This window comes from Loxodonta africana, chromosome 19 (genome assembly GCF_030014295.1).
Source record: "Loxodonta africana isolate mLoxAfr1 chromosome 19, mLoxAfr1.hap2, whole genome shotgun sequence".
NCBI lineage: Eukaryota > Metazoa > Chordata > Mammalia > Proboscidea > Elephantidae > Loxodonta > Loxodonta africana.
In genome coordinates, this window is record NC_087360.1 from 211,735 (window position 1) to 235,155 (window position 23,421).

The 23,421-nt window shown below is 46.7% G+C and overlaps 1 protein-coding gene and 1 non-coding gene across 4 annotated transcripts in view; both read left to right on the forward strand.

Moving 5' to 3' along the window:
- Window positions 1–17: 17 nt before the first annotated feature.
- Window positions 18–23,421, forward strand: part of CHFR (checkpoint with forkhead and ring finger domains) — a 50,560-nt gene continuing 27,156 nt past the window's right edge. Inside the window, exons 1-10 of one of the 3 annotated variants that reach the window (XM_010600816.3) lie at window positions 18–105; window positions 325–466; window positions 5,496–5,595; window positions 8,729–8,838; window positions 10,493–10,552; window positions 10,670–10,879; window positions 16,858–17,022; window positions 18,584–18,743; window positions 19,808–19,962; window positions 20,045–20,207. In XM_010600816.3, the coding sequence (XP_010599118.1) occupies window positions 337–466; window positions 5,496–5,595; window positions 8,729–8,838; window positions 10,493–10,552; window positions 10,670–10,879; window positions 16,858–17,022; window positions 18,584–18,743; window positions 19,808–19,962; window positions 20,045–20,207 (1,253 nt within the window). In that variant the 5' untranslated portion in view covers window positions 18–105; window positions 325–336. Of the gene's footprint in view, window positions 106–222; window positions 467–5,495; window positions 5,596–8,728; window positions 8,839–10,492; window positions 10,553–10,669; window positions 10,880–16,857; window positions 17,023–18,583; window positions 18,744–19,807; window positions 19,963–20,044; window positions 20,208–23,421 lie in introns of those variants that run through there. The other 2 variants (XM_010600818.3, XM_064271977.1) reach the window with 2 other exon arrangements.
- Window positions 21,514–21,620, forward strand: LOC111748356 (U6 spliceosomal RNA). Its single transcript, XR_002784113.1, has one exon. It is a non-coding gene; the product is annotated as a U6 spliceosomal RNA (small nuclear RNA).

The window sequence follows — 23,421 nt, forward strand, 5'->3', positions numbered from 1 at the left end:
GAGCCCGGACGCCGGCTCGCCCCGCCCCGCGGATCAGCTGAGGGACCAGCGATGTCTGTTGACAGTGGCGGCGCAGCCGGTTCCGGGTTCGGCGCGGGTCGGGGGGTGAGCAGGGCGGGCGGAGGAGGCTGCGGCGGGCTGGCCGGGGCGGGGACGGGCTGCGGCCGCGGGGGAGGCGCCCGCCGGGCCGCCGGCGTCCTTTCCCGGCCCCGGGGGCGGTGTCGACGTTGGCCTCCTAACCGCGAGGGCCGCGGGGGAGGAGGGGCGCGCGGACGGGCGTCTTCGGGGTCTGCAAGCCCCCATCCGGTATCTCGGGGCTGTTAGATGTGAATCCCGATGGACCAGCCCGAGGAAGGCGAGCAGCCGCGGCAGGAGCCCTGGGGGAGGCTCCTCCGCCTGGGCGCCGAGGAGGGCGAGCCTTACATCCCGCTGTGGAAACGGGAGTGGACCATCGGGCGGAGAAGAGGTAGGGGGCCTGCAGGCAGCTGGGGAGCGGGAAGGGGTCGGTGGGACAGGGCCTGCGGGAGGGGCCAGGAGGCGGGAGGGGCAGGACGGCGCGTGGGCGGCGCCGAGACGGCGCCCGCTTGGCCGCTGGGAGGCCACAGGGCCTGGGATGGAGTGCTCTCTGGTTTCTCCGGTGGAATGTGTTCTGGCCTGATAGCTGCCATTTATTGAGTTATTTGTCTGCTAGTCGTGTAGGTTATTTAATCTTCATTACAATTTTAGGAAGTCAGTGCAATTAATAGAACTTTAGGATGCGAGCATCTCAAGTTCGTTATACGAAATATCTTTTCTGATAGTGGAATGAAACTAGAAATCAGTAACAGAAGGAAAACTGAAAAATTAACTCATGAGCAAATTAAACAACACGCTTTTAAATAACCAATAGGTTTAAAGAAAGAATTACACAGGAGATTAGGAAATGGTTTGAGAAGAGTGAAAATGAAACGATGAAATACCAAAATTTAAGGGATGCAGCTAAAGCACTGCTTAGAGGAAAATTGATACCTGTAAATATCTACATTAAAAAAGAAGCAAGATCTCATGTCTGTTACTTTGTTCTGCTCACTGCTGGAACCCTGGCTCCTAGAATAATTTTAAAAAATCAACTCAAACTCGTTGCCACCTAGTGGATTCTGACACATAGTGACCCTATAGGACTGAGTAGAATTTTCCCCACAGGGTTTGCAAGGTTTTAATCTTTACAGAAGTTAACTGCCACATCTTTCTTCCATGGAGCTGATGGTGGATTCAAATCACTAGCCTTTTGGTTAATAGATGAGCACTTTAACCACTGTGCCATCAGGGCCCCTACTAGCTCCCTAGAATAGAGCCACTCGAATAATTGTAGTTTAATGAATGTAGCAGGCTAAGAGTTGAATAAGGTCACACAGATAGTGAGAAGTGCCCTCAGCCTCCACGAGGTATTTACTGCTTTAGACTCATAAGCAACCACCTGGTCATTTGACCTCCCTTATAGTTTTCCTACAGGGAGAGAAATATGGTGGTCAGGCCAAAAGAATGTTTAGTTTGTCTGAAAATGAATACAGTAGCATTCGGGTTTTATATTAAAAAAAAAAGAATGATAAAGATACCTGTTTAGGACCAAAAGTTACTTGGTTTCATTTTACCCTGTGTAATACCTGCATCTGTTCTTTCATAGTCTTAAATTCCACTATGAAGGAGTGTGTGTGTGTTTTTTACAACTTTGAAAAGATTTACAAATTGCTAGAAATGTTTGAAAAATACCTTTAATTGTATTTAATGAATATAATACAGCACTCTTCTGTAAGTTTGTCGTACTGTGGTGGCTTGTGCGGGGCTGTGATGCTGAAAGCTATGCCACTGTTACTTCAAATACCAGCAGGGTCACCCAGGTGGATAGGTTTCAGCAGAGCTTCCAGAATAAGAGACTAGGAAGAAAGACCTGGCAGTCCAGTTCTGAAAAAATTGGCCAGTGAAAACCTTATGAATAGCAGTGGAACGTTGATACAGTGCAGGAAGATGAGCTCCTCAGGTCGGAAGGCACTCAAAATACAACTGGAAAAGAACTACCTCCTCAAAGTAGAGTTGTCTTCAATGATGTGGGTGGAGTAAATATTTCAGCGCCTTCATTTGTTGGTGTGGTGCAACTCAAAATGAGAGGAAACAGCTGCAAACAAATATAATCAGAACATGGGATGTATGAAGTATGAATCTAAGAAAATTGGAAGTTATCAAAAATGAAATGGAATGCATGAAGATCGATATCCTAGGCATTAGTGAGCTGAAGTGGACTGATATTGGCCATTTTGAATTGGACAATCATATGGTCTACTATGCCAGGAATGACAAATTGAAGAAGAATGGCGTCGTGTTCATTGTCAAAAAGAACATTTCAAAATCTGTGCTGAAGTACAATGATAGAATAATATCCATACGCCTACAAGGAACATCACTTGATACAACTATTATTCAAATTGACACACCAACTACTAATATCAAAGATGAAGAAATTGAAGATTTTTTACCAACTTTTACAGTCTGAAATCGATCAAATATGCAGTCAAGATGCATTAGCAATTACTGGTGATGGTAATGTGAAAGTTGGAAAGAGGAGGGAACAGTAGTTGGAAAATATGGCCTTGGTGATAGCAATGACAATGGAGATCGCCTTATAGAATTTTGCAAGACCAACAACTTATTCACTGTAAATACCTTTTTCAACAACATAAATGGCAGCTATACATGTGGACCTCTCCAGATGGAATACACAGGAATCAAATCAACTACATCTGTGGAAGGAGACAATGGAGAAGCTCAGTATTATCAATCACAGTAGGGCTAGGGACTGACTGGAACAGACCATCTGTTGCTCATATGCAAGTTCAAGCTGAAGGTAAAGAAAGTTAAAACAAGTCCACGAGAGCCAAAGTATGACCTTGAGTATATCCCACCTGCATTTAGAGACCATCGCAAGAATAGATTTGACACACTGAACGTTAACGACCAAAGACGAGAAGAGTTGTGGAATGACATCAGGACATCGTACATAAAGAAAGCAAGAGGTCATTAAAAAGATAGGAAAGAAAGAAAAGACCAAAATGGATGTCAGAAGAGACTCTGAAACTTGTTCTGGAACGTTGAGTAGCTAAAGCAAATGGAAGAAACGATGAAGTGAAAAAGCTGAACAGGAGATTTCAAAGGGCGGCTTGAGAAGACAGTATTAAAATGACGTGTGCAAAGACCTGGAATTAGAAAATCAAAAAGGAAGAACACGCTTAGCATTTCTGAAACTGAAAGAACTGAAGAAAAAATTTAAGCCTTGAGTTACAATATTGAATTCTGTGGGCAAAATACTGAACGATGCAGGAAGCATCAAAGGAAGATGGAAGGAATACACAGAGTCACTATACCAAAAAGAATTGGTCAAAGTTCATCCATTTCGGGAAGTACCATATAATCAAGAACTGATGGTACTGAAGGAAGAAGTCCAAGCTGCACTGAAGGCATTGGTTAAAAAATGAGGCTCCAGGAATTGACAGAATACCAATTGAGATGTTTCAACAAAAATGGATGCAGCTCTGGAGATGCTCACTCATCTATGCCAGGACATTTTTAAGATAGTTACTTGGCCAACTGACTAGAAGAGATCCATATTTGTGACCATTCCAAAGAAAGGTGATGTAACAGAATGAGGAAATTATCGAATAATATCATTAATGTCACACACAAGTAAAATTTTGCTGAAGATCATTCAAAAGTGGTTGCAGCAGTACATCGACAAGGGACTGCCAGAAATTCAAGCCAGATTCAGAAGAGGAAGTGGGACGAGGAATCTCATTGCTGATATCAGATAGATCTTGGCTGAAAGCAGTCAATACTAGAAAGATGTTTACCTGTGTTTTATTGATTGTGAAATGGCATTTAATTATGTGGATTATAACGAATTATGGATGACATTGCGAAGAATGGGAATTCAAAAACACTTAATTGTGTTCATGAGGAACCTGTGCATAGACCAACTGGCAGTCTTTGGAAAAGGGCAAGGGGATACTGTGAGGTTTAAAGCTGGGAAAGGTGTGCCTCAGGGTTGTATCCTTTCACCATACCTGCTTCAGTCTGTATGCTGAGCAAAATCTGAGAAGCTGGATTGTATGAAGAAGAACTTGGCTTCAAGATTGAAGGAAGACTCATTAACTTCCAATGTGCAGATTTATACAACCTTGCTTGTGGAAAACAAAGAGGACTTGAAGCACTTACTGATGAAGATTAAAGACTACAGCCTTTAGTATGGATTGTACCTCAACATAAAGGAAACAAAAATCCTCACAACTGGACCAATAAGCAACAACATAATAAGTGGAGAAAAGATTGAAGTTGTCAAGGATTTCACTTTACTTAGAATCACAATTAACACCCACAAAAGCAGCAGTCAGGAAATCAAATGACGTATTGGGCAAATCAGCTGCAAAAGACCTCCTTAAAGTGTTAAAAAAACAAAGATGTCACTTTACGGACTAAAGTATGCATGACCCAAGCCACGGTATTTTTAATCACCTTTTATTCATGTGAAAGCTGGAGAATGAATAAGGAACACCAAGGAAGAATTGATGCCTTTGAATTATGGTGTTGGTGAAGAATATTGAATATATCATGGATGTCCAGAAGAATGAACAAACCTGTCTTGGAAGAAGTACAGCCAGAATGCTCTCTAGCAGCGAGGATGGTGAGACTTCGTCTCATGTACTTTGGACATGTTACCAGGAGGGACCAGTCCTTGGAGAAGGACATCATGTTTGGTAAAGTAGAGGGTCAGGGAAAAAGAGGAAGACCTCAGTGAGATAGATTGACACATTGGGTGCAACCGTGGATTCAAGCATAGCAGTGATTGTAAGGATGGTGCAGGACCGGGCAGTGTTTCCTTCTGTTTTAAGTAGGGTTGCTGTGAGTTGGAACCAGCTTGACGGCACCTAAGAACAATAACAATGGCTATAATAAGATATTTGTGGAAGAGTAGAGGCCCTAAGACAAACCTTGGGTTTCCACCCTGGCACCCCACTGCAGTGGCTTTGGGCTGATAACTCTCCAGGCGTTTGTACCTACTTCATAGGCATGCTGTGAGAATTCAATGAGATCAGGCATGTAAAGTGTTCAGAATGGAGCCTGGATTAACGTTATCACTTAATAAATGTTAGCTATTGTTATTACAGCACGGCATGGTTCTATCTCGTGATTTTAATTCACATTTCTCTGATGGCTAATGTTGAACATCTTTTCATGTGCTTTTTTGCATCCATATCTCTTCTTTGGTGAAGTGTGTATTCAGTTCTCTTGTTTATTTTTCAATAGGGTTGTTTTACCATTATTATTACTGAGTAGTAAGAGTTAAATTCTGAATTCGAGACCTTTATCAGGTAATTGTTTCATACTTAAGGAAAGGACAATATTGTTCATAATACCAATCATGATATCTCCAGTCTACCCCTCACCCTGCCCCCTCCTCCCCATTTTAGGTTGTGACCTTTCATTCCCTGGCAATAAGCTGGTCTCTGGAGATCACTGTAAGATCATAGTGGATGAAAAGTCTGGTCAGGTGTCCCTGCAGGATACCAGGTGAGCTCTCTAAACTTTTTCTGTTTCCTCTTGTCCCTTAAGGAGCCCAACTTAAAGTGGGTGTGTTGTGTGCTGTGATTGAGGAGGAGAAAACGACATTGTATTTGTAAAGAAAAATAATGGCTCATTTTCTACAACATGAGTGTTAATTCGGTTCTCATACTAGCAAGTGTTTTTTCTCGTTTTGAGGATGAGTTACTCAGTGAGATACCGTGGTAACCCTTTGTATCTATGACTCCTCTTGAATGTATTTAAAATAAAACAGAAATATCTCAGAAATAAGACTTCAAAATGAGTGGCAAATTTCAGGTCTTACAAAGCTGCCCAAGATTGACTTCTTTACCCAAATCAAAAAACAACTTTGTTTTTTTAATTAATAAATTATTATACAACTGAAGTAGTGCATAGAAAGTGAAAGGCTTTTCATAATCCCACTGACGGATTAAAAATGTATATATAAATGGTAGAATTCTCATCTTCCATGCAGGAGACCTAGGTTCAATTTCTAGCCAGTGCACCTTATCTTAGGCTGGGTTCTCTAGAAAAGCAAAACCAGTAAAGCATATAAATATTTATATAAAGAGATTTATATCAAGGAAATGGCTCACAGGGTTGTAGAGGCTAAAATGTCCCAAATCCGTAAGTCAGGATAGAGGCTCTCCGGATTCACATAGCCTCACAAGCTGGTGAAACCAAGATCGGCAGGCCAGAGAGCAGGGCTCTCCCTCACAGGCTGCGGAGACGGACAGATCCCAAGATTGGCAGGCAAGAGTATAGGTAAGCTGCTAGCTCAAGTCCCAAGAACCAGGGATCAGGTGAACAGGAGCCAACTGCAGGACCCAGAGCAAGCAAAAGCCTGAAATCAAAAGTCAGAGAGTCCACTTACATTTGATGCAGTCCACGCCCCCAAGGAAGCTCCCTTTCAACTGATTGGCTACTCACAGCAGATCTCATCATGGAAGTGATCACATCACCATAAGACTGCCAGACTACATCATAACTGCCAAACCACTGAGAACCATGGCCTGGCCAAGTCGACACACAACCTTAACAACCATATAACTCATGTGCAGCCAGCACCCATCTGTCATTGGAGGTTTCTGTGTTGCTTTGGTGCTAAACAGGTTTCAGTGGAGTTCCCAGACTAAGATGGACTAGGAAAGAGACATGGCGATCTACTTCTAAAAATCAACCGAGAACCCTGTGAGTCACAATGGTCTGATTTGCAGTGCATCATGGGGATGGCGCAGGACCAGGAAGCATTTCATTCCACTCTGCATGATTCAGGGGCCAACTTAACAGCAGCCAACAACAACAGTAATTTTGTATAAATGAGATCATACTATGTGTACTGCTGTATTGGCTGTTTTTCCCACTTACGCAGTATTTATGGATTACTTACCGTGCAAGGGTGTCTAGACCCATCTCATCTTTTTCAGCGTCTCTTTATTTCATAAATTATTTATCTTCTTATTTGCTGATGGACATTTAAGTTATTTTGAGGTTTTCTTCTAAATGACCCTGTATTGACTCTCTTCCAGAAATCTTTGCGTTCATGTCTGTTTCCTTGGGATAAATGTCTAGGGAAGGAATGCACATATTTAAATTTGGCAGGAGCGGCCAGGTGGCCTTCCAGCAGCACGTTGAGAGTGTGTCTTCCCATCGGAGAACTGCGGGATTCCTGTACTGATCAGGAGCTGTGAGATTCTTGGTAACAGTTTTAGGGGTAGAGGACTCGGGAGTGATGCACATTATCAGGAAGAAATAATGGTCATTTTTTGTTCTAATGGACAGCGGATCAAGTGGTTTACTTTTCAGCACGATGTAGAACAGCAGAGCGCTGATTCTGGAGCCGCCCTGCCTGGGCTTAGGTCAGCTGTCCCTCCTCTGGCTATGTGACTGCGTGATTCTCCTATAGCCGCTGTAACAAATTATCGCAAATTAGGGGCTTTAATACAACACAGATTTATTTTCTTACAGCTCTGGGGGTCAGAAGTCTGACCTGGGTCTCACTGGCTAAACTCCAGGTGTAGACAGGCCGTGTCCTTTCTAGTGGCTGTAGGGGAGAATTCATTTCCTTACCTTTCCAACTTCTGGAGGCTGCCACATTCCTTGGCTCATGGGCTTTGTCCATTTTCAAAGCCAGTAATGACCAGTGGAGTCTTCCTCACAATGCTTTCCATCTGGTTCTGACTCTCCTGCCTTTGTCTCTCAAGGACCCATGTGATTATATTGGGCCCACCTGCATAATCACACTAACCTCCAGTGGGATCGTCTGGGTGGACACTATATGTAACCACAAGATCCTTAGAAGAGGGAGGGGGAGACATCAGAAGGAGCTGTGATGATGGAAGCAGAGGACGCGGAGTGATGCAGTTGCTGGCTTTGTGGATGGAGGATGGGGCCACAGCTAAGGAACGCGGTGGCCTCTAGAAGCTGAAGGAGCCAAAGACTGGATTTTCACCAGAGCCACCAGAAGAAACACAGCCCTGGGGACACCTTGATCTTAGGACCTCTGACCTGCAGAACAGTCGGAGTATACTTTCGCGTACATTAAGCTACCACGTTTGGGGTGATCGTTACAGCAGCCACAGGAGACGCATGTCCTGTGCTGTTGTGGTGCCCGAGGTCCCGGCAGGGGAGTGATGTTCCTGCCAGAAATGTATTGTCATTTACGCACACGCAGTTTGCTCTTGCCTAGAGCCTGCCTCTAGGGCTCACTGCTCATGTGAGGATTAAGCACGGTGGGTCATGGCTGCAGAGGGAGGCACACGGATATGTGGGCACAGATCTGAGCGTAGACACGGAAAGAAGCTAAAAATCCAAGACACAGAGCTGCTGGTGGAATCTGAGGACCCAGGGGGAGGAAGATGAAGCAGCAGGGTGTTTGGAACATTTTAAAACTCTTGATGAGACCTTCTGATGCCGGTTAGGCTGTCAGTAAGGGAGTAACGGGTAGGTTTCTTCTCAAAAGAATTGCAAAGAGGTATCTGCATATGCGCCTCTTTAAGTACTCACTTCATCCTTCTGAGCATTTTATTACCTAAAGCTGCTTTCCTAGTGGTGCTAGAAAACAATTTTTAACTCCCAGTTACTTTACGTGTGGTGAGTTGCGTTGTTGTCTTCTTCACAGTACCAACGGGACGGTAATTAACAAGCTGAAGATTGTGAAGAGGCAGACCTGCCCTTTGCAGACAGGGGATGTCATCTACGTGGTGTACAGGAAGAATGAGCCGGAACACAGTAAGAGAGCAACCTGTACTGGGGTGGGCCACGGGGGGTGCTACAGGGAAGGTCCTGCTGCTGTTGGGGAGCAAGTTTTCTCTGTGTAGAGAGGGTCTGCCCAGAACGGGCAGCGGGAGCCTCAGCCATCCATTAGAAATGCTCTGTGTCATTAGCTGTGACTCTCCGACGGCAGCCAAGGAAAAGTGAATGGAGATGGGTTAGGTTGTAGGTTAGAAGACAGTAGAGTTGTGGGGAATAAAACCTGGGAACGGGACTGGAGGCTGTGGATGGTTCTGTTTTTGGAGACTTGTAAAAACGGTATGGGGGTGGGGTCTGACCTCCTCTAACTTCACAAAGAGGAAGGAGAGTTAAGATCAGCAGTCCAAGGCTGATTCCTATGAGGTGAAGGTCAGACATGCCTCCTCCATCTCCCCTTTTTATCGATTCTGACACCAACCGTCCCTCCCACAGCATTCTCTACTTCTCTGCTGGGTTCGATAATTCATTGCAGTGGCCACCCAGAACTCACAGACAATACTCATGATTATGGGGTTTATTAGGGAAATAACAGGTTATAATTCAGGCTGAGGAATGCTCAGGATACAGTTCTTCCATCAGGACAACCTCTTCTCAGTCATGCTCACAGACACAGCTCTCTGGCCCTCAGCCTCTGCCCTGCTCGGGCAAGTGTTAAGAAAGCTCTTTTAGCTCTGCCAGTAAGTGCCCAGAGGCACCTTACTCTGCAGCAAGCCCCCTGCCCAGAGGCACTCAGCTTTCTCACTTGCTGGGCCAGGAAGCCCAGCATGACATCTCTTGCCATTGTTTTTTTTGCCACTGCTTCTTGAGCTCTCTCTCTGTCTCCTAGTTCCAGGAGTTTCTCAGCACGGGGATCTCGGGTCCAAAGGATGCACTCTCTGCTCCTGGTTGTTCTGCCTTGGTGGTGGTGGGATCCTCTCTCTACTCCAGAATTGGCTCTCTTTTAAGGCAAAACTGACCAATCCCTTGGAGGGCCACAATTATCTCATTTGCACAGTCCCACCCAGTTGCTTGGGTGGGAGTTACAAGACCGTGGCTAGAAAGGGCCACACAAAAATGGTGCATCACACAGCAAGACTCTACAGGTGAAGGCAAAGGTCGAACTGGGTCCCACTGAGACTTTCCAGCTCCAGGATCTGTGTTTATGGTTCTGGAAGAAGAATGGTAGGACAGGTGGTTATGGGGGCCCTTACAAAGGTCAGGGGAAAAAGTATTTCCAGACCATCAGTGGGAAGAAAGAGGAAGAAGACATATTCCTCGGGTCACTTTCAACATAATCACACCAGCCACATGGAAGGGTCTGCTGTCTGCTCTTTCATTAGCGCAGAATTGTAAGCAAGGCATAGATTCTTTACCTTGTCATCTCTTTGCCTTCCCTTAGTCTACCTTCTGATTCCAGATACTTGTTTCTGAAGCTTATTTGTTTTACAGTTGGTCGAGAAGTTTTCAGTCACTTGTTTTGAAATCTCTTTACCTGGTCAATTTTGAGTTACTGGTTGAAAATTCTAAATAGTGAAGGCAGCGTGACTGTGAAGTCACTGGTGGGAGACATCAGAAGATTTGGGGGCCAAAAGAAGACTGAGTTGTCACTCATTTGCAGGCCAGAACGCCTCTGATTTGATTCGTTTCCTTTCAGATGTGGCGTACCTCTATGAATCTTTAAAGGAAAAGCAAGGCGTCACACCAGAGTCCTTTGGTAAGTACGTTGCGGCGAAGGAGTGGATGCTCTTCGGAGGAAAGCCTCTCGTTCAGGTTTCTTTGCTGAAGCAGCAGTGTCCCATGGCCCAGAGTGCACACTCCTTTGTGGTTACAGAAGCAAATAAAGAAAATGTGTTCCTCATGACCGAAGATACCTCAGGAGCAGGGAGCGGTGGTGACACCCGGGCCCTGCCCCCACCGCCTGCCACCCCAGTGTGCTTTGAGGAGCCACAGCCATCCACGTCGACATCAAATCTCTTCCACACGGCCTCTACCTCGTCCTCGGAGCCTGCTTCTTTGCGTCAAGAGCATCCCTCTGCGTCCGGTGAGACTGATTGCCCCGCCCACATCTGACGCTCGCTGCAGGTCCGCTGGGCGGTGTTCCTTGTGGGTTAGTCCTGACCTGCACTGTAGAGACAGACAAGCCACTGGAGGATTCAGAGGCATATGTAGCATAAGATCCTCCTTAGTAAGGTCTTCACAGCGGGTAATGTGGCCTTGTTATTCCATCCCTCAGAGGAAAGCTTAAGGCCAGGGTCTGCCAGGCGCTCCTTGGAAACTCTATGGGGCAGTTCTACTCTGTCCTGTAGGGTCGCCATGAGTTGGAATTGACTCAATGGCACTGGGTTGGGTTTGGTTTTTGGGTTTAGGGACTGCAGTACATGGTATTTTTTTTCGGCTTTGTTGAGATGTAATTTACACACCCTAAAAATCACCCAGTTCAGCTAACTCATTGGCATTTAGGACATTTACAGGTTGTGCAACCATCACCACTGCCCCATTCCAGAACATTCCGTCACCCGAAAAAGAGCCCTGCGTCCGTCAGCCTCACTCCCCATTCCTGGCCGCCAGCCCCAGACAACCGCTAACCTGCTCTCTGTTGCTGGATTTGCCTACCCTGGACCTTTCATATAATTGGAATCATGAAATAGGTGGCCTTTTGCGATGGCTTCTTTCACTCAGCATGTTTTCAAGGTTGCTCCAGAGCAGCACAGTTTGAAGCCAGCTTCACGTAGGCCGTCCCTACAGCACAGACATTTCCCGTCCTCCATGGTCAGCTTCACATAGGCCGTCCCTACAGCACAGACATTTCCCGTCCTCCATGGTCAGCTTCACATAGGCCGTCCCTACAGCACAGACATTTCCCGTCCTCCATGGTCAGCTTCACATAGGCTGTCCCTACAGCACGGATGTTTTCCTCCCTCCACGATCAGTTTCACGTAGGCCATCCCTACAGCACAGACATTTCCCCTCCTCCGTGGTCAGCTTCACATAGGCCGTCCCTACAGCACAGACATTTCCCCTCCTCCGTGGTCAGCTTCACATAGGCCGTCCCTACAGCACAGACATTTCCCCTCCTCCGTGGTCAGCTTCACATAGGCCGTCCCTACAGCACAGACACTTCCCGTCCTCCATGGTCAGCTTCACATAGGCCGTCCCTACAGCACAGACATTTCCCCTCCTCCGTGGTCAGCTTCACATAGGCCGTCCCTACAGCACAGACATTTCCCCTCCTCCGTGGTCAGCTTCACATAGGCCGTCCCTACAGCACAGACATTTCCCGTCCTCCATGGTCAGCTTCACATAGGCCGTCCCTACAGCACAGACATTTCCCCTCCTCCGTGGTCAGCTTCACATAGGCTGTCCCTACAGCACGGACATTTCCCGTCCTCCATGGTCAGCTTCACGTAGGCCGTCCCTACAGCACAGACATTTCCCGTCCTCCATGGTCAGCTTCACATAGGCCGTCCCTACAGCACAGACATTTCCCCTCCTCCGTGGTCAGCTTCACATAGGCCGTCCCTACAGCACAGACATTTCCCGTCCTCCATGGTCAGCTTCACATAGGCCGTCCCTACAGCACAGACATTTCCCCTCCTCCGTGGTCAGCTTCACATAGGCCGTCCCTACAGCACAGACATTTCCCCTCCTCCGTGGTCAGCTTCACATAGGCTGTCCCTACAGCACGGACATTTCCCGTCCTCCATGGTCAGCTTCACGTAGGCCGTCCCTACAGCACAGACATTTCCCGTCCTCCATGGTCAGCTTCACATAGGCCGTCCCTACAGCACAGACATTTCCCCTCCTCCGTGGTCAGCTTCACATAGGCCGTCCCTACAGCACAGACATTTCCCGTCCTCCATGGTCAGCTTCACATAGGCCGTCCCTACAGCACAGACATTTCCCCTCCTCCGTGGTCAGCTTCACATAGGCCGTCCCTACAGCACAGACATTTCCCGTCCTCCATGGTCAGCTTCACATAGGCTGTCCCTACAGCACGGACATTTCCCGTCCTCCATGGTCAGCTTCACATAGGCCGTCCCTACAGCACAGACATTTCCCCTCCTCCGTGGTCAGCTTCACATAGGCCGTCCCTACAGCACAGACATTTCCCGTCCTCCATGGTCAGCTTCACATAGGCTGTCCCTACAGCACGGACATTTCCCGTCCTCCATGGTCAGCTTCACGTAGGCCGTCCCTACAGCACAGACATTTCCCGTCCTCCATGGTCAGCTTCACATAGGCCGTCCCTACAGCACAGACATTTCCCCTCCTCCGTGGTCAGCTTCACATAGGCCGTCCCTACAGCACAGACATTTCCCCTCCTCCGTGGTCAGCTTCACATAGGCCGTCCCTACAGCACAGACATTTCCCGTCCTCCATGGTCAGCTTCACATAGGCCGTCCCTACAGCACAGACATTTCCCCTCCTCCGTGGTCAGCTTCACATAGGCCGTCCCTACAGCACAGACATTTCCCGTCCTCCATGGTCAGCTTCACATAGGCTGTCCCTACAGCACGGACATTTCCCGTCCTCCATGGTCAGCTTCACATAGGCTGTCCCTACAGCACGGACGTTTTCCTCCCTCCACGATCAGTTTCACGTAGGCCATCCCTACAGCACAGACATTTCCCCTCCTCCGTGGTCAGCTTCACATAGGCTGTCCCTACAGCACGGACGTTTTCCTCCCTCCACGATCAGTTTCACGTAGGCCATCCCTACAGCACAGACATTTCCCCTCCTCCGTGGTCAGCTTCACATAGGCCGTCCCTACAGCACAGACATTTCCCGTCCTCCATGGTCAGCTTCACATAGGCCGTCCCTACAGCACAGACATTTCCCCTCCTCCGTGGTCAGCTTCACATAGGCTGTCCCTACACCATGGACATTTCCCCTCCTCCATGGTCAGCTTCACATAGGCTGTCCCTACACCACGGACATTTCCCCTCCTCCATGGTCAGCTTCACATAGGCCGTCCCTACAGCACAGACATTTCCCGTCCTCCATGGTCAGCTTCACATAGGCCGTCGCTACAGCACAGACATTTCCCCTCCTCCGTGGTCAGCTTCACATAGGCTGTCCCTACACCATGGACATTTCCCCTCCTCCATGGTCAGCTTCACATAGGCTGTCCCTACACCACGGACATTTCCCCTCCTCCATGGTCAGCTTCACATAGGCCGTCCCTACAGCACAGACATTTCCCCTCCTCCGTGGTCAGCTTCACATAGGCTGTCCCTACACCACGGACATTTCCCCTCCTCCATGGTCAGCTTCACATAGGCCGTCCCTACAGCACAGACATTTCCCGTCCTCCATGGTCAGCTTCACATAGGCCGTCCCTACAGCACAGACATTTCCCCTCCTCCGTGGTCAGCTTCACATAGGCTGTCCCTACACCACGGACATTTCCCCTCCTCCATGGTCAGCTTCACATAGGCCGTCCCTACAGCACAGACATTTCCCGTTCTCCATGGTCAGCTTCACATAGGCCGTCCCTACAGCACAGACATTTCCCCTCCTCCGTGGTCAGCTTCACATAGGCCGTCCCTACAGCACAGACATTTCCCGTCCTCCATGGTCAGCTTCACATAGGCCGTCCCTACAGCACAGACATTTCCCCTCCTCCGTGGTCAGCTTCACATAGGCTGTCCCTACACCACGGACATTTCCCGTCCTCCATGGTCAGCTTCACATAGGCCGTCCCTACAGCACAGACATTTCCCGTTCTCCATGGTCAGCTTCACATAGGCCGTCCCTACAGCACAGACATTTCCCCTCCTCCGTGGTCAGCTTCACATAGGCCGTCCCTACAGCACAGACATTTCCCGTCCTCCATGGTCAGCTTCACATAGGCCGTCCCTACAGCACAGACATTTCCCCTCCTCCGTGGTCAGCTTCACATAGGCCGTCCCTACAGCGTGGACGTTTTCCTTCCTCCATGGTCAGCTTCACATAGGCCGTCCCTACAGCATGGACGTTTTCCTTCCTCCATGATCAGTTTCATGTTGACCGTCTCTGCAGCATGAATGTTTCCTTTCTTGATGGTCAGCTTCACATAGACTGTCCCTACAGTGGAGTTCTGGTGGCGCAGTGGCAAAGATCTCGGGTGCTAACTAGAAGGTTGGCAGTTTGAATCCACCAGCTGCTCCTTGGAACCCATATGAGGCAGTTCTGTTCTATCCTAAAGGGTCACTATGAGTCGGAACTGACCTGACTCGATGGTAACGGGCTTGGTTTTTTGTTTTTGTTTTTTTTCAGTCCCTACAGTACAAATGTTTTCCCTCCTCAGTGGTCAGTCTCACATAGACTGTTCCTACAGCAGAAATCCTGGTGGCATAGTGGCTAAGTACTACGGCTCCTAACCAAAAGGTTGGCAGTTCTTAATCCACCAGGCGCCCTTTGGAAACTCTATTGGGGGCAGTTCTGCTCTGTCCTCTAGGGTCACTATGGGTTGGAATCGACTTGACGGCAGTGGGTTTTTTGAATGGTCCCTACGGCGGGAACATTTTCTTCCTCCACAGTTGTCTGAAGGTCTTTAGATGATGCAGGAGTAGGATGATGTGAGCGTTCCTCTGTAGCTGTTTTTAATGGGAATGTATGTGTAACATGTATCTCCTAAGTTTGACCACACTACAGTATTTATTTTTTATTTTATTTTCTTAGCTAATCTGTATTTTTCTTTGATATTATCTTTAAAACTAGCTTTTCAAGTTTAAAACACAGTCTTCCTGAGATTTTGATTTGGGAAGAATTGACGTTTTCACAATAGCCAGGACAGGTATTTCTCCTCACTCACTAAGCTGTTCGATGTTCTTCAGGGACATTTTATTACCTTCTGCACCCAGTTTGGGATAATTCGTACTTATTCCTGGATCTCTTGGTTCTCCCGTTCTTAGATTGTACAGCAGTCTGCAGGTTTTTGAACATAAGATCCTCTTAAATCTTACTTAGGGTGTGTGTGGATACAAACAACAGAGACCTGACACCATAGTGAGGAGTCTGGGAGACACCCAGGCCGGCTTTCTGTGACGGCCGCCAACACTCTGTCCATCCCTCTCCACCCCGGCAGGTCGCCTTTCTGTTCTCATGCTTTTCATCTCATGGTTACAAGGTGGCTGCCACTGTTCTGAGCATCACAACATTCAAGACAGGAAGCAGGGAGATGCAGTGAAGTAGGACCTTTTGAAATGGCTCTTTTGGTTCATCTTTTGCAGGAGACGTCTCCTTCCGTCTCATTGGCCAGCCTAGCTGCCGCACTACAGGATGTACTTTACTTTTATACCTCTTCAGCTACTATTTTAGTGGGATTTTGGTGAGGAGAGGCAGTAATACAGGGACTCATTTTGCCTTCTAGGGATTGGAAGTCCTCCCCCACTGCTTGAACCCATTTCCATTTTTGGTTGTTTGTTCTTTAACTTCCTAGCACTGTGGCTTCTTTTGGAACACAGGCAATCCCACCTGTCCTACTTTTGATTCTCCTTAAGGCCTTGTAGCATCTGCCACCTTCCTTGTCCAGGAGTCCCTTTTCACAGCTCAAGTCCTCAGCAGCAGAATGCTTCAAGCACTATAGTGCACTCTTTTCCCAGAGCTGTGCCAGCTCAGCCTTCTGAAGAACAACATTCTGGTTTGTGGTGACTTTTCCACAGCGCACATTGGAGGCCTTTGTTCTCAGGGCTCCTTGGTTGCAGACAAGGCTGTGGACAACAGGCACTGTCCAGGCCCTTGCCCACTACTTCTGGAGATGAGAGGAGCAGCTTAGGCAAAACCAGTGACACAAGGGTTCCCACCAGCCCGTCTCCTGAGAAACGTCTAACACAAAATGATTTGAATTACCTCTGTTTTAACCTTGTTATCTCAAATCCATGAGTGAAAGAAAATGTAAACTGTCACAATGGCACATGCCAAATATATCCCTGACACACTGTCTTTGGTTACTGTCGTGTGTAAACTGATTTTGGCCCCAGATCATTGTGCTTTACCCGACTAAATGGACAGAACCTCTCGTTTCCTCTCCTGCAGGTCCTGGAGGTGTAGGCCTTCCCTCGCAGGGTTGTGGTCCCGCCGTGGCAGGTGAGGAAGCCTCCAGCTCTGTGTCTGTGCTCCCCGACAGAGAGGGCAGACCATTGTCGTTGGAGCCCCAGGGTTGGGAAGACTGGGAGCCCACGAAAAAGAAGATGAAAGGAGGTGAGAACTGGCAGTGCTGTGTGCTCTTAACCTCTGTGAGCACTGGGAGTGTCTGCTCTGCAGACTGGTCATGCCCACATTTGCGCAGTCGTCCCTGCCCTAGGGGGGCTCACTTTTTGCAGAGGCAGGTGGACGCTGCCTTAGGCTGACCCTTGAAATTTCTCAGCATTTCTGAGTGAAAATCTGGGCCCTTTCTCTAGCTTGCACCGTCGGGCAGAGCTGTGTATCTTCACCTTTCCTCGTAGCACGTGCTCTCGGTTGGGCACCATGCTGTTCTCCTAAAACGCCCTCTGCCATATGTGACAGCTGTTTTCTATAAAACTGTATTTAAGTGGGAACTCGAATCTTCACATTAGAGAGATTTAAAGAGGATCTTCTCTTTGAAAGCTGTAGTTAAAAACATCCTAAGAAGTACTTGGAAGGTACTTGTGGAACAGTAGCTAGCTGTGTGTTAGGCTGGAGAGCAGCCAGCCAGGCCGAAGCAGCATGGCAGGGGCTCCTGAGAGCGGCTGCAGGGAAAGGAACGGTGGACTGGCAGATACATTTATGTGGAAAACTGAATCGATGGTCTTGGGGAGAAGGTGGAAAGAATTAGTGATTAGCACGTAAAAAAAAATAAGCAAGTATAAAAACGAGGCAGTTTTTAGTTCCAGCAAAAATGAACAATTGTATAAGGAAGAAGACTTACTTGTATAATTGTATACTTACTCGTGTACTGCTTGTATTCTTACTTGTATACTACTTGGCTTAGCAGCGAACAGAGCTTACAGAAGCACAGTAACATAAATACAATGTAAGTCTGTTCCTGTTGAGTCGATTACAGGTGATAGTGGCCCTAGACAATATACTGTCCAGCAATGGTATTATAACAATTCTGGGAAGAGGAACCGTGGGGACAAAATCTTCCTCTGTGTGACTAGATAGCATTAGATAATGTCTGAAATTGATAAATTATAATTCAGAAACACAGAGGTAAGTGCCAGAAGAAATAGCCAAAAGATGTGAAAGTAGATTATTCAGAGGAGAGACGCAGATGGTGAGGAGAGGCTGGTTGGGGACTGCTGCTCATGTTTTCTTTTAAATATTTGATTTTCAAAGTGGGGGCAAGTATTCTTCTAATTAAAAATAAAGAATAATTTATTGGCATGACGTTACAGAAAAATAAAAAGGAAGTAGCAAGAAAGCAGCACTTCTAAAAACCCACTGTTGGCGTCTCCATGTGTTTGCTTTCTAGCCTTACCGGTGTACCTGAGTCCCTTTTCTTGTTTGTTTAGACAGAAATGACATTGTGCATGCACATTGCTTGACAACTGGTCTGTATCACCTAATCATACTGTATTCTGACCATCTTTTTTATGACGTTAACTGTTGCTCTAAAACAGAACTGAGAAGTTCTGTACTATGACACTTGTGTTTGGGGCCTCCTTAACCTGTGGCAAGGCTTTTCCCTGCTTCTGCCTGAGATTTTTCTGGGTCTGCAGGTTGGGATGTTCATAAAACAAAAAGACCAAGCACTTATTTCCTCCCCAGTTGTGACCAAGCCCACCCTGTCCTCTCGCAGACGGGGAGGCCAGTCCAGGCCCTCCACTGCTTGTCGCAGACCCGTGTCAGGACCCCCCTGCTGGCCGAGAGGACAGTCGAGCTGAGGCTGTGAAACCAGACAGGATGGAGGAGACACTCACCTGCATCATCTGCCAGGAGCTGCTGCATGACTGTGTCAGGTACAATGAGCGGGGACGCGAGGCTCCTCACGTGACTGGCATGCATCTGCTGGGCTGAGAGCGCATGGGGTGCCCCCGACATGGGGCAAGTGACCACAGGTGTGGGCAAGGGAAAGGGAAAGACAAGGACGACACAAGCCTTCAGGTGTGTTTGGGATCGAGTCTGCTGACATTTTACCATTTATAGTGTTTTAAATACTTCCCGGTTAAAGAAAAATGTAACATAAAATGAGGATCCTAGGAGTGATAGCTTAGGAAGAACCTTCGCCTTACCTCTTCTGTAGGAATGTGAGAGTTACAGCCTATCTGAATTTCAGTTTAAATGAAGACCCTTCCTGCACTTTCTTAGTTTCTCTGCTTCTCCTGTACCTGAAGCTGCCGTCCACTCTTCTGCCTCTCCTGGGACTGATGTGGCACCTAAAAACCCAAAAACCCAGTACATGTGGCACCTAGTTCCTTTTAATTGACCAGGAAGGAGCTAAAGTATTTCTAGGCTGAATGTGTGTTTTCTTGTGCAAACTCTTTGTCAGCTAGGTACAACAACATTTTTGGTTCCATGGCTGGAGCCAGATGGAGGAGGGGCTGTGCCCATGGCGGCAAGGTGGAGATGCCATCAGTGTGTGTGGCCACACGGCAAACGTGATAGCAGGCCCTGCTAGGTCAGAGAGCTTGGGGGTTTTGTTTTTTGTTTATCTGTTTTGTAACCAACCTCAGCCTGAGCAAGGGCAGCTCCTTCTCTGGGTAGAAGGCAGCATAAGCCGAGTGGTCCCCATCAGCCCACCTGCACTGCCTCTGCTGCTTGGAAGGCCCCGTGTTCTGTCCCTGATGTCCTTTCATCTGTGGATGCTGTGTGCCCCAATGCCCTCCGCACTGCCCAGAGGACTGCATACCGCCCCCCCACACTGCCCAGAGGACTGCATACCGCCCCCCCACACTGCCCAGAGGACTGCAGACCTCCCCTGACTGCCCAGAGGACTGCAGACCTCCCCCACTGCCCAGAATAGCCCCCACCCCACTACCCAGAGGACCGCAGACCCCCCCCACTGCCCCTCTTGTGCTTTCAGCCTGCAGCCCTGTATGCACACCTTCTGTGCCGCCTGCTACTCGGGCTGGATGGAGCGCTCTTCCCTGTGCCCCACCTGCCGCTGCCTGGTGGAGCGGATCTGCAAGAACCACATGCTCAACAACCTGGTGGAGGCCTACCTCACCCAGCACCCAGGCAAGCCGGGCCGCCGGGTCCGTGGGGCTGCCCTCTGCACGGCCAAGTGTGCCCTCCCTGAGGCTGCTCCTCTGAATTCCAGACAAGGGGCGCACTGAGGAAGACGTGCAGAGCATGGATGCCAGGAACAAAATAATTCAGGATATGCTGCAGCCCAAGGTTAGGAGGTCGTTCTCAGATGAGGAGGGCAGTTCAGAGGACCTGCTGGAGCTATCGGATGTAGACAGTGAATCCTCGGACATCAGGTGACGCATTTACCTCAAGAGGGGGCGTGGGGGAGAGGGTATGCTCGGTAGCCTGGTGAGAGTTGGTGCTGGGAATGGGCAGAGGTGGGTGTCAGTCCTGGTCTACCCCACTCCAGCTGGGGCCCTAGTTGTCCTATATCTGTCTGATGAGTGATGGGGTGGTGACATTTCCTGCCTATGGCATTGTGGTGAGGACTGAACGGTTGCTCAGAACGGCACCAGCACACTGCACACCTTCAGGCAGGCACTGTAGGTACCTGGCATCCTCCTCCTCGTCTTCATCATCATCACCATCGGATATGCTCTGATTTGCTTAGACTGCTTATTGTGGTCAAAGGTGATAATTTAATGTGTGATCTGTTCCTACCTATGCAGGTCCATCTAGTGACCTTAAAGTCCTTGATAAAATAACTATCTTTTTTTTTTTTTTTTGGGTATTATTGCAGAAAAGGCACAATTACTGGCTAAGGGGATAAAATCCTTGTTGTTGCCGTTGAGTCAGTTCCAACTCGTTGTGACCCTGTGTACCACAGATTGAAACACTGCCCAGTCCTGTGCCATGCTCACAGTCATTGTTGTGTTTGAGCACGTTGTTGCAGCCTTCGTGTCAATACATCTCATTGAGGTCTTCCTCTTTTCCGCTGACTCTGTAGTTTACCCAATATGATGTTCTTCTCCAGGGAACGATCCCTCCTGACAGTGTATCCAAAGTATGTAAGACGCCAGTCTCATCATCCTTGCTTCTAAGGAGCATTCTGGTTGTACTTCTTCCAAGACAGATTTATTCATTCTTTTGGCAGTCCATGGCATATTCAGTATTCTTCATCAACACCACAATTCAAAGGCCTCAATTATTCGTTGTCAGGCTTTCGCATGCATTTGATGCAATTGAAAATATTATGGCTTGGGTCAGGCGCACCTTAGTCTTCAAGGTGGCATCTTTGCCCTTCAACACTCTAAAGAGGTCCTTTGGAGCAGATTTTCCAAATGCAATGTGTGTCTTTTGATTTTTTGACTGCTGCTTCCGTGGGTGTGGATTGTGGACCCAAGTAAAACGAAATCCATGACAACTTCAGTCTTTTCTCCGTTTATCATGATGTTGCTTATTGGTCCAGTTGTGAGGATTTCTCTTTTCTTTATAAAGGAAAACCCTAGTAGACATTATTTTGGAGACGTTGGATGGTACAAATGGTGAATTGCTGGGCTGCTAACCAAAAGATTGGAGGTTCAGGTCCACCCAAAGTCACCTTGTAAGAATGGTCTAGTGATCTGTATCTGAAAAACCATCCATTGCAAACCCTATGGAGTGCTTGCTTTGACAGCACATATACTAAAATTGAAACAATACAGAGAAGGTTAGCACAGCCCCTGTGCAAAGATACGGCACAAATTCATGAAGCGTTCCATATTTTTAAACACTGAAAATAGGGAAATGAAGACATCGACCTGTAAAAGATGACAACATTAAAACAAAAAAGAGGGACTTAAAAAATGTGATAGATCTTTCATATGGAGAGAAAGTCAAGACAGTATAAAGAAATAAAAGATTGGTTTAAACTTGGAAAAATAGGGGTAAGTATTAAGGTAATTGCAAAGGAAACTAACAATCCTACACATCAAAACAAAAAGCAAGAAAAGCATAAAGACTCAGCAAATACAAAAACAATGGCAATGAAAAAGATGAAAAAAAATACATAAAGAAAAATGACTGAGCACAGAAAATTGAGTGGAACAAAGAAACTGTCAACAACACACAAAAAAAGACGTCAAAATGACACCACTAAATTCATACCTATCAATGATTATGCTGAACGTAAATAGACTAAGTGCACCAATAAAGAGACAGAGAGTGGCAGAATGGATTAAAAAACACGATCCATCTATATGCTGCCTACAAGAGACACACCTTAGACTTAAAGACACAAACTAAAACTCAAAGAATGGAAAAAAAAAAGTATCGAACAATGAAAAAAGAGCAGGAGTGGCAATATTAACCTCTAACAAAATAGACTTCAAATCCGCCACAAAAGATAAGGAAGGACACTATATAATAATTAAAGGGTCAGTACACCAGGAGGACATAACCATAATAAAAATTTATGCACTCAGTGACAGAGCTCCAAAATACGTAAAACAAACTCCAGCAGCGTTGAAAAGAAAGATAGACATCTCCACAATAATAGTAGGAGGTTTCAACACACCACTTTCAGTAAGGAACAGAATATCCAGAAAGAAACCCAATAAAGACCCAAAGATCTAAATGCCACAATCAGCCAATTTGACCTCATGGACATATAGAGAACACTTAACCCAACAGCAGCCAAGTATACTTTCTTTTCCAACACACATGGAACATTGTCCAGAACAGAGCATATATTAGGCCATAAAGGAAGCCTTAGCAAAATCCAAAACATCAAAATATTACAAAAGCATCTTTTCTGATCATAAAGCCATAAAAGTGGAGATCAGTAACAGAAAAAGCAAGGGAAAAAAATCAAACATGGAAACTGAACACCTTGCTCAAAAACTACTGGGTTATAGGGGAAATTAAGGATGGAATAAATTCACAGAATCAAATGAGAATGAAAACACATCCTATCAGTACCTTTGGGATACAACAAAAACAGTACTCAAAGGTCAATTTATAGCAATAAATGCACACATCCAAAAATAAGAAAGGGCCAAAATTAAAACATTAATCCTATAACTCGAACAAATAGAGAGCAGCAAAAGAAGCCCTCAGGCACCAGAAGAAAGCATAATGAGAGCAAAATGAAATGAAATAGAGAATAGAAGAACAATGGAAAGAGTTAACAAGACCAAAAGCTGGTTCTTTGAAAAGATCAACAAAATCAATAAACCATTGGCCAAACTGACAAAAGAAAAACAGGAAAGGAAGCAAATAACCCAAATAGGAAGTGAGATGGGCAATATCACAACAGACGCAACAGAAAATTAAAAGAATTCATAACAGAATGCTATGAAAAATTGGATCCTAACAAATTTGAAAACCTAGAAGAAATGGATGAATTTCTAGAAACACACTACCTACCTAAACTAATACAAACAGAGGTAGAACAACTAAATAAACCTATAACAAAAGAGAGTGAAAAGTTAATTAAAAAAAAAAACAAAACTCCCAACAAGAAAAAGCCCAGGCCCTGATAGTTTCACTGGAGAATTCTACCAAACTTTTAGAGAAGAGTTAACACCA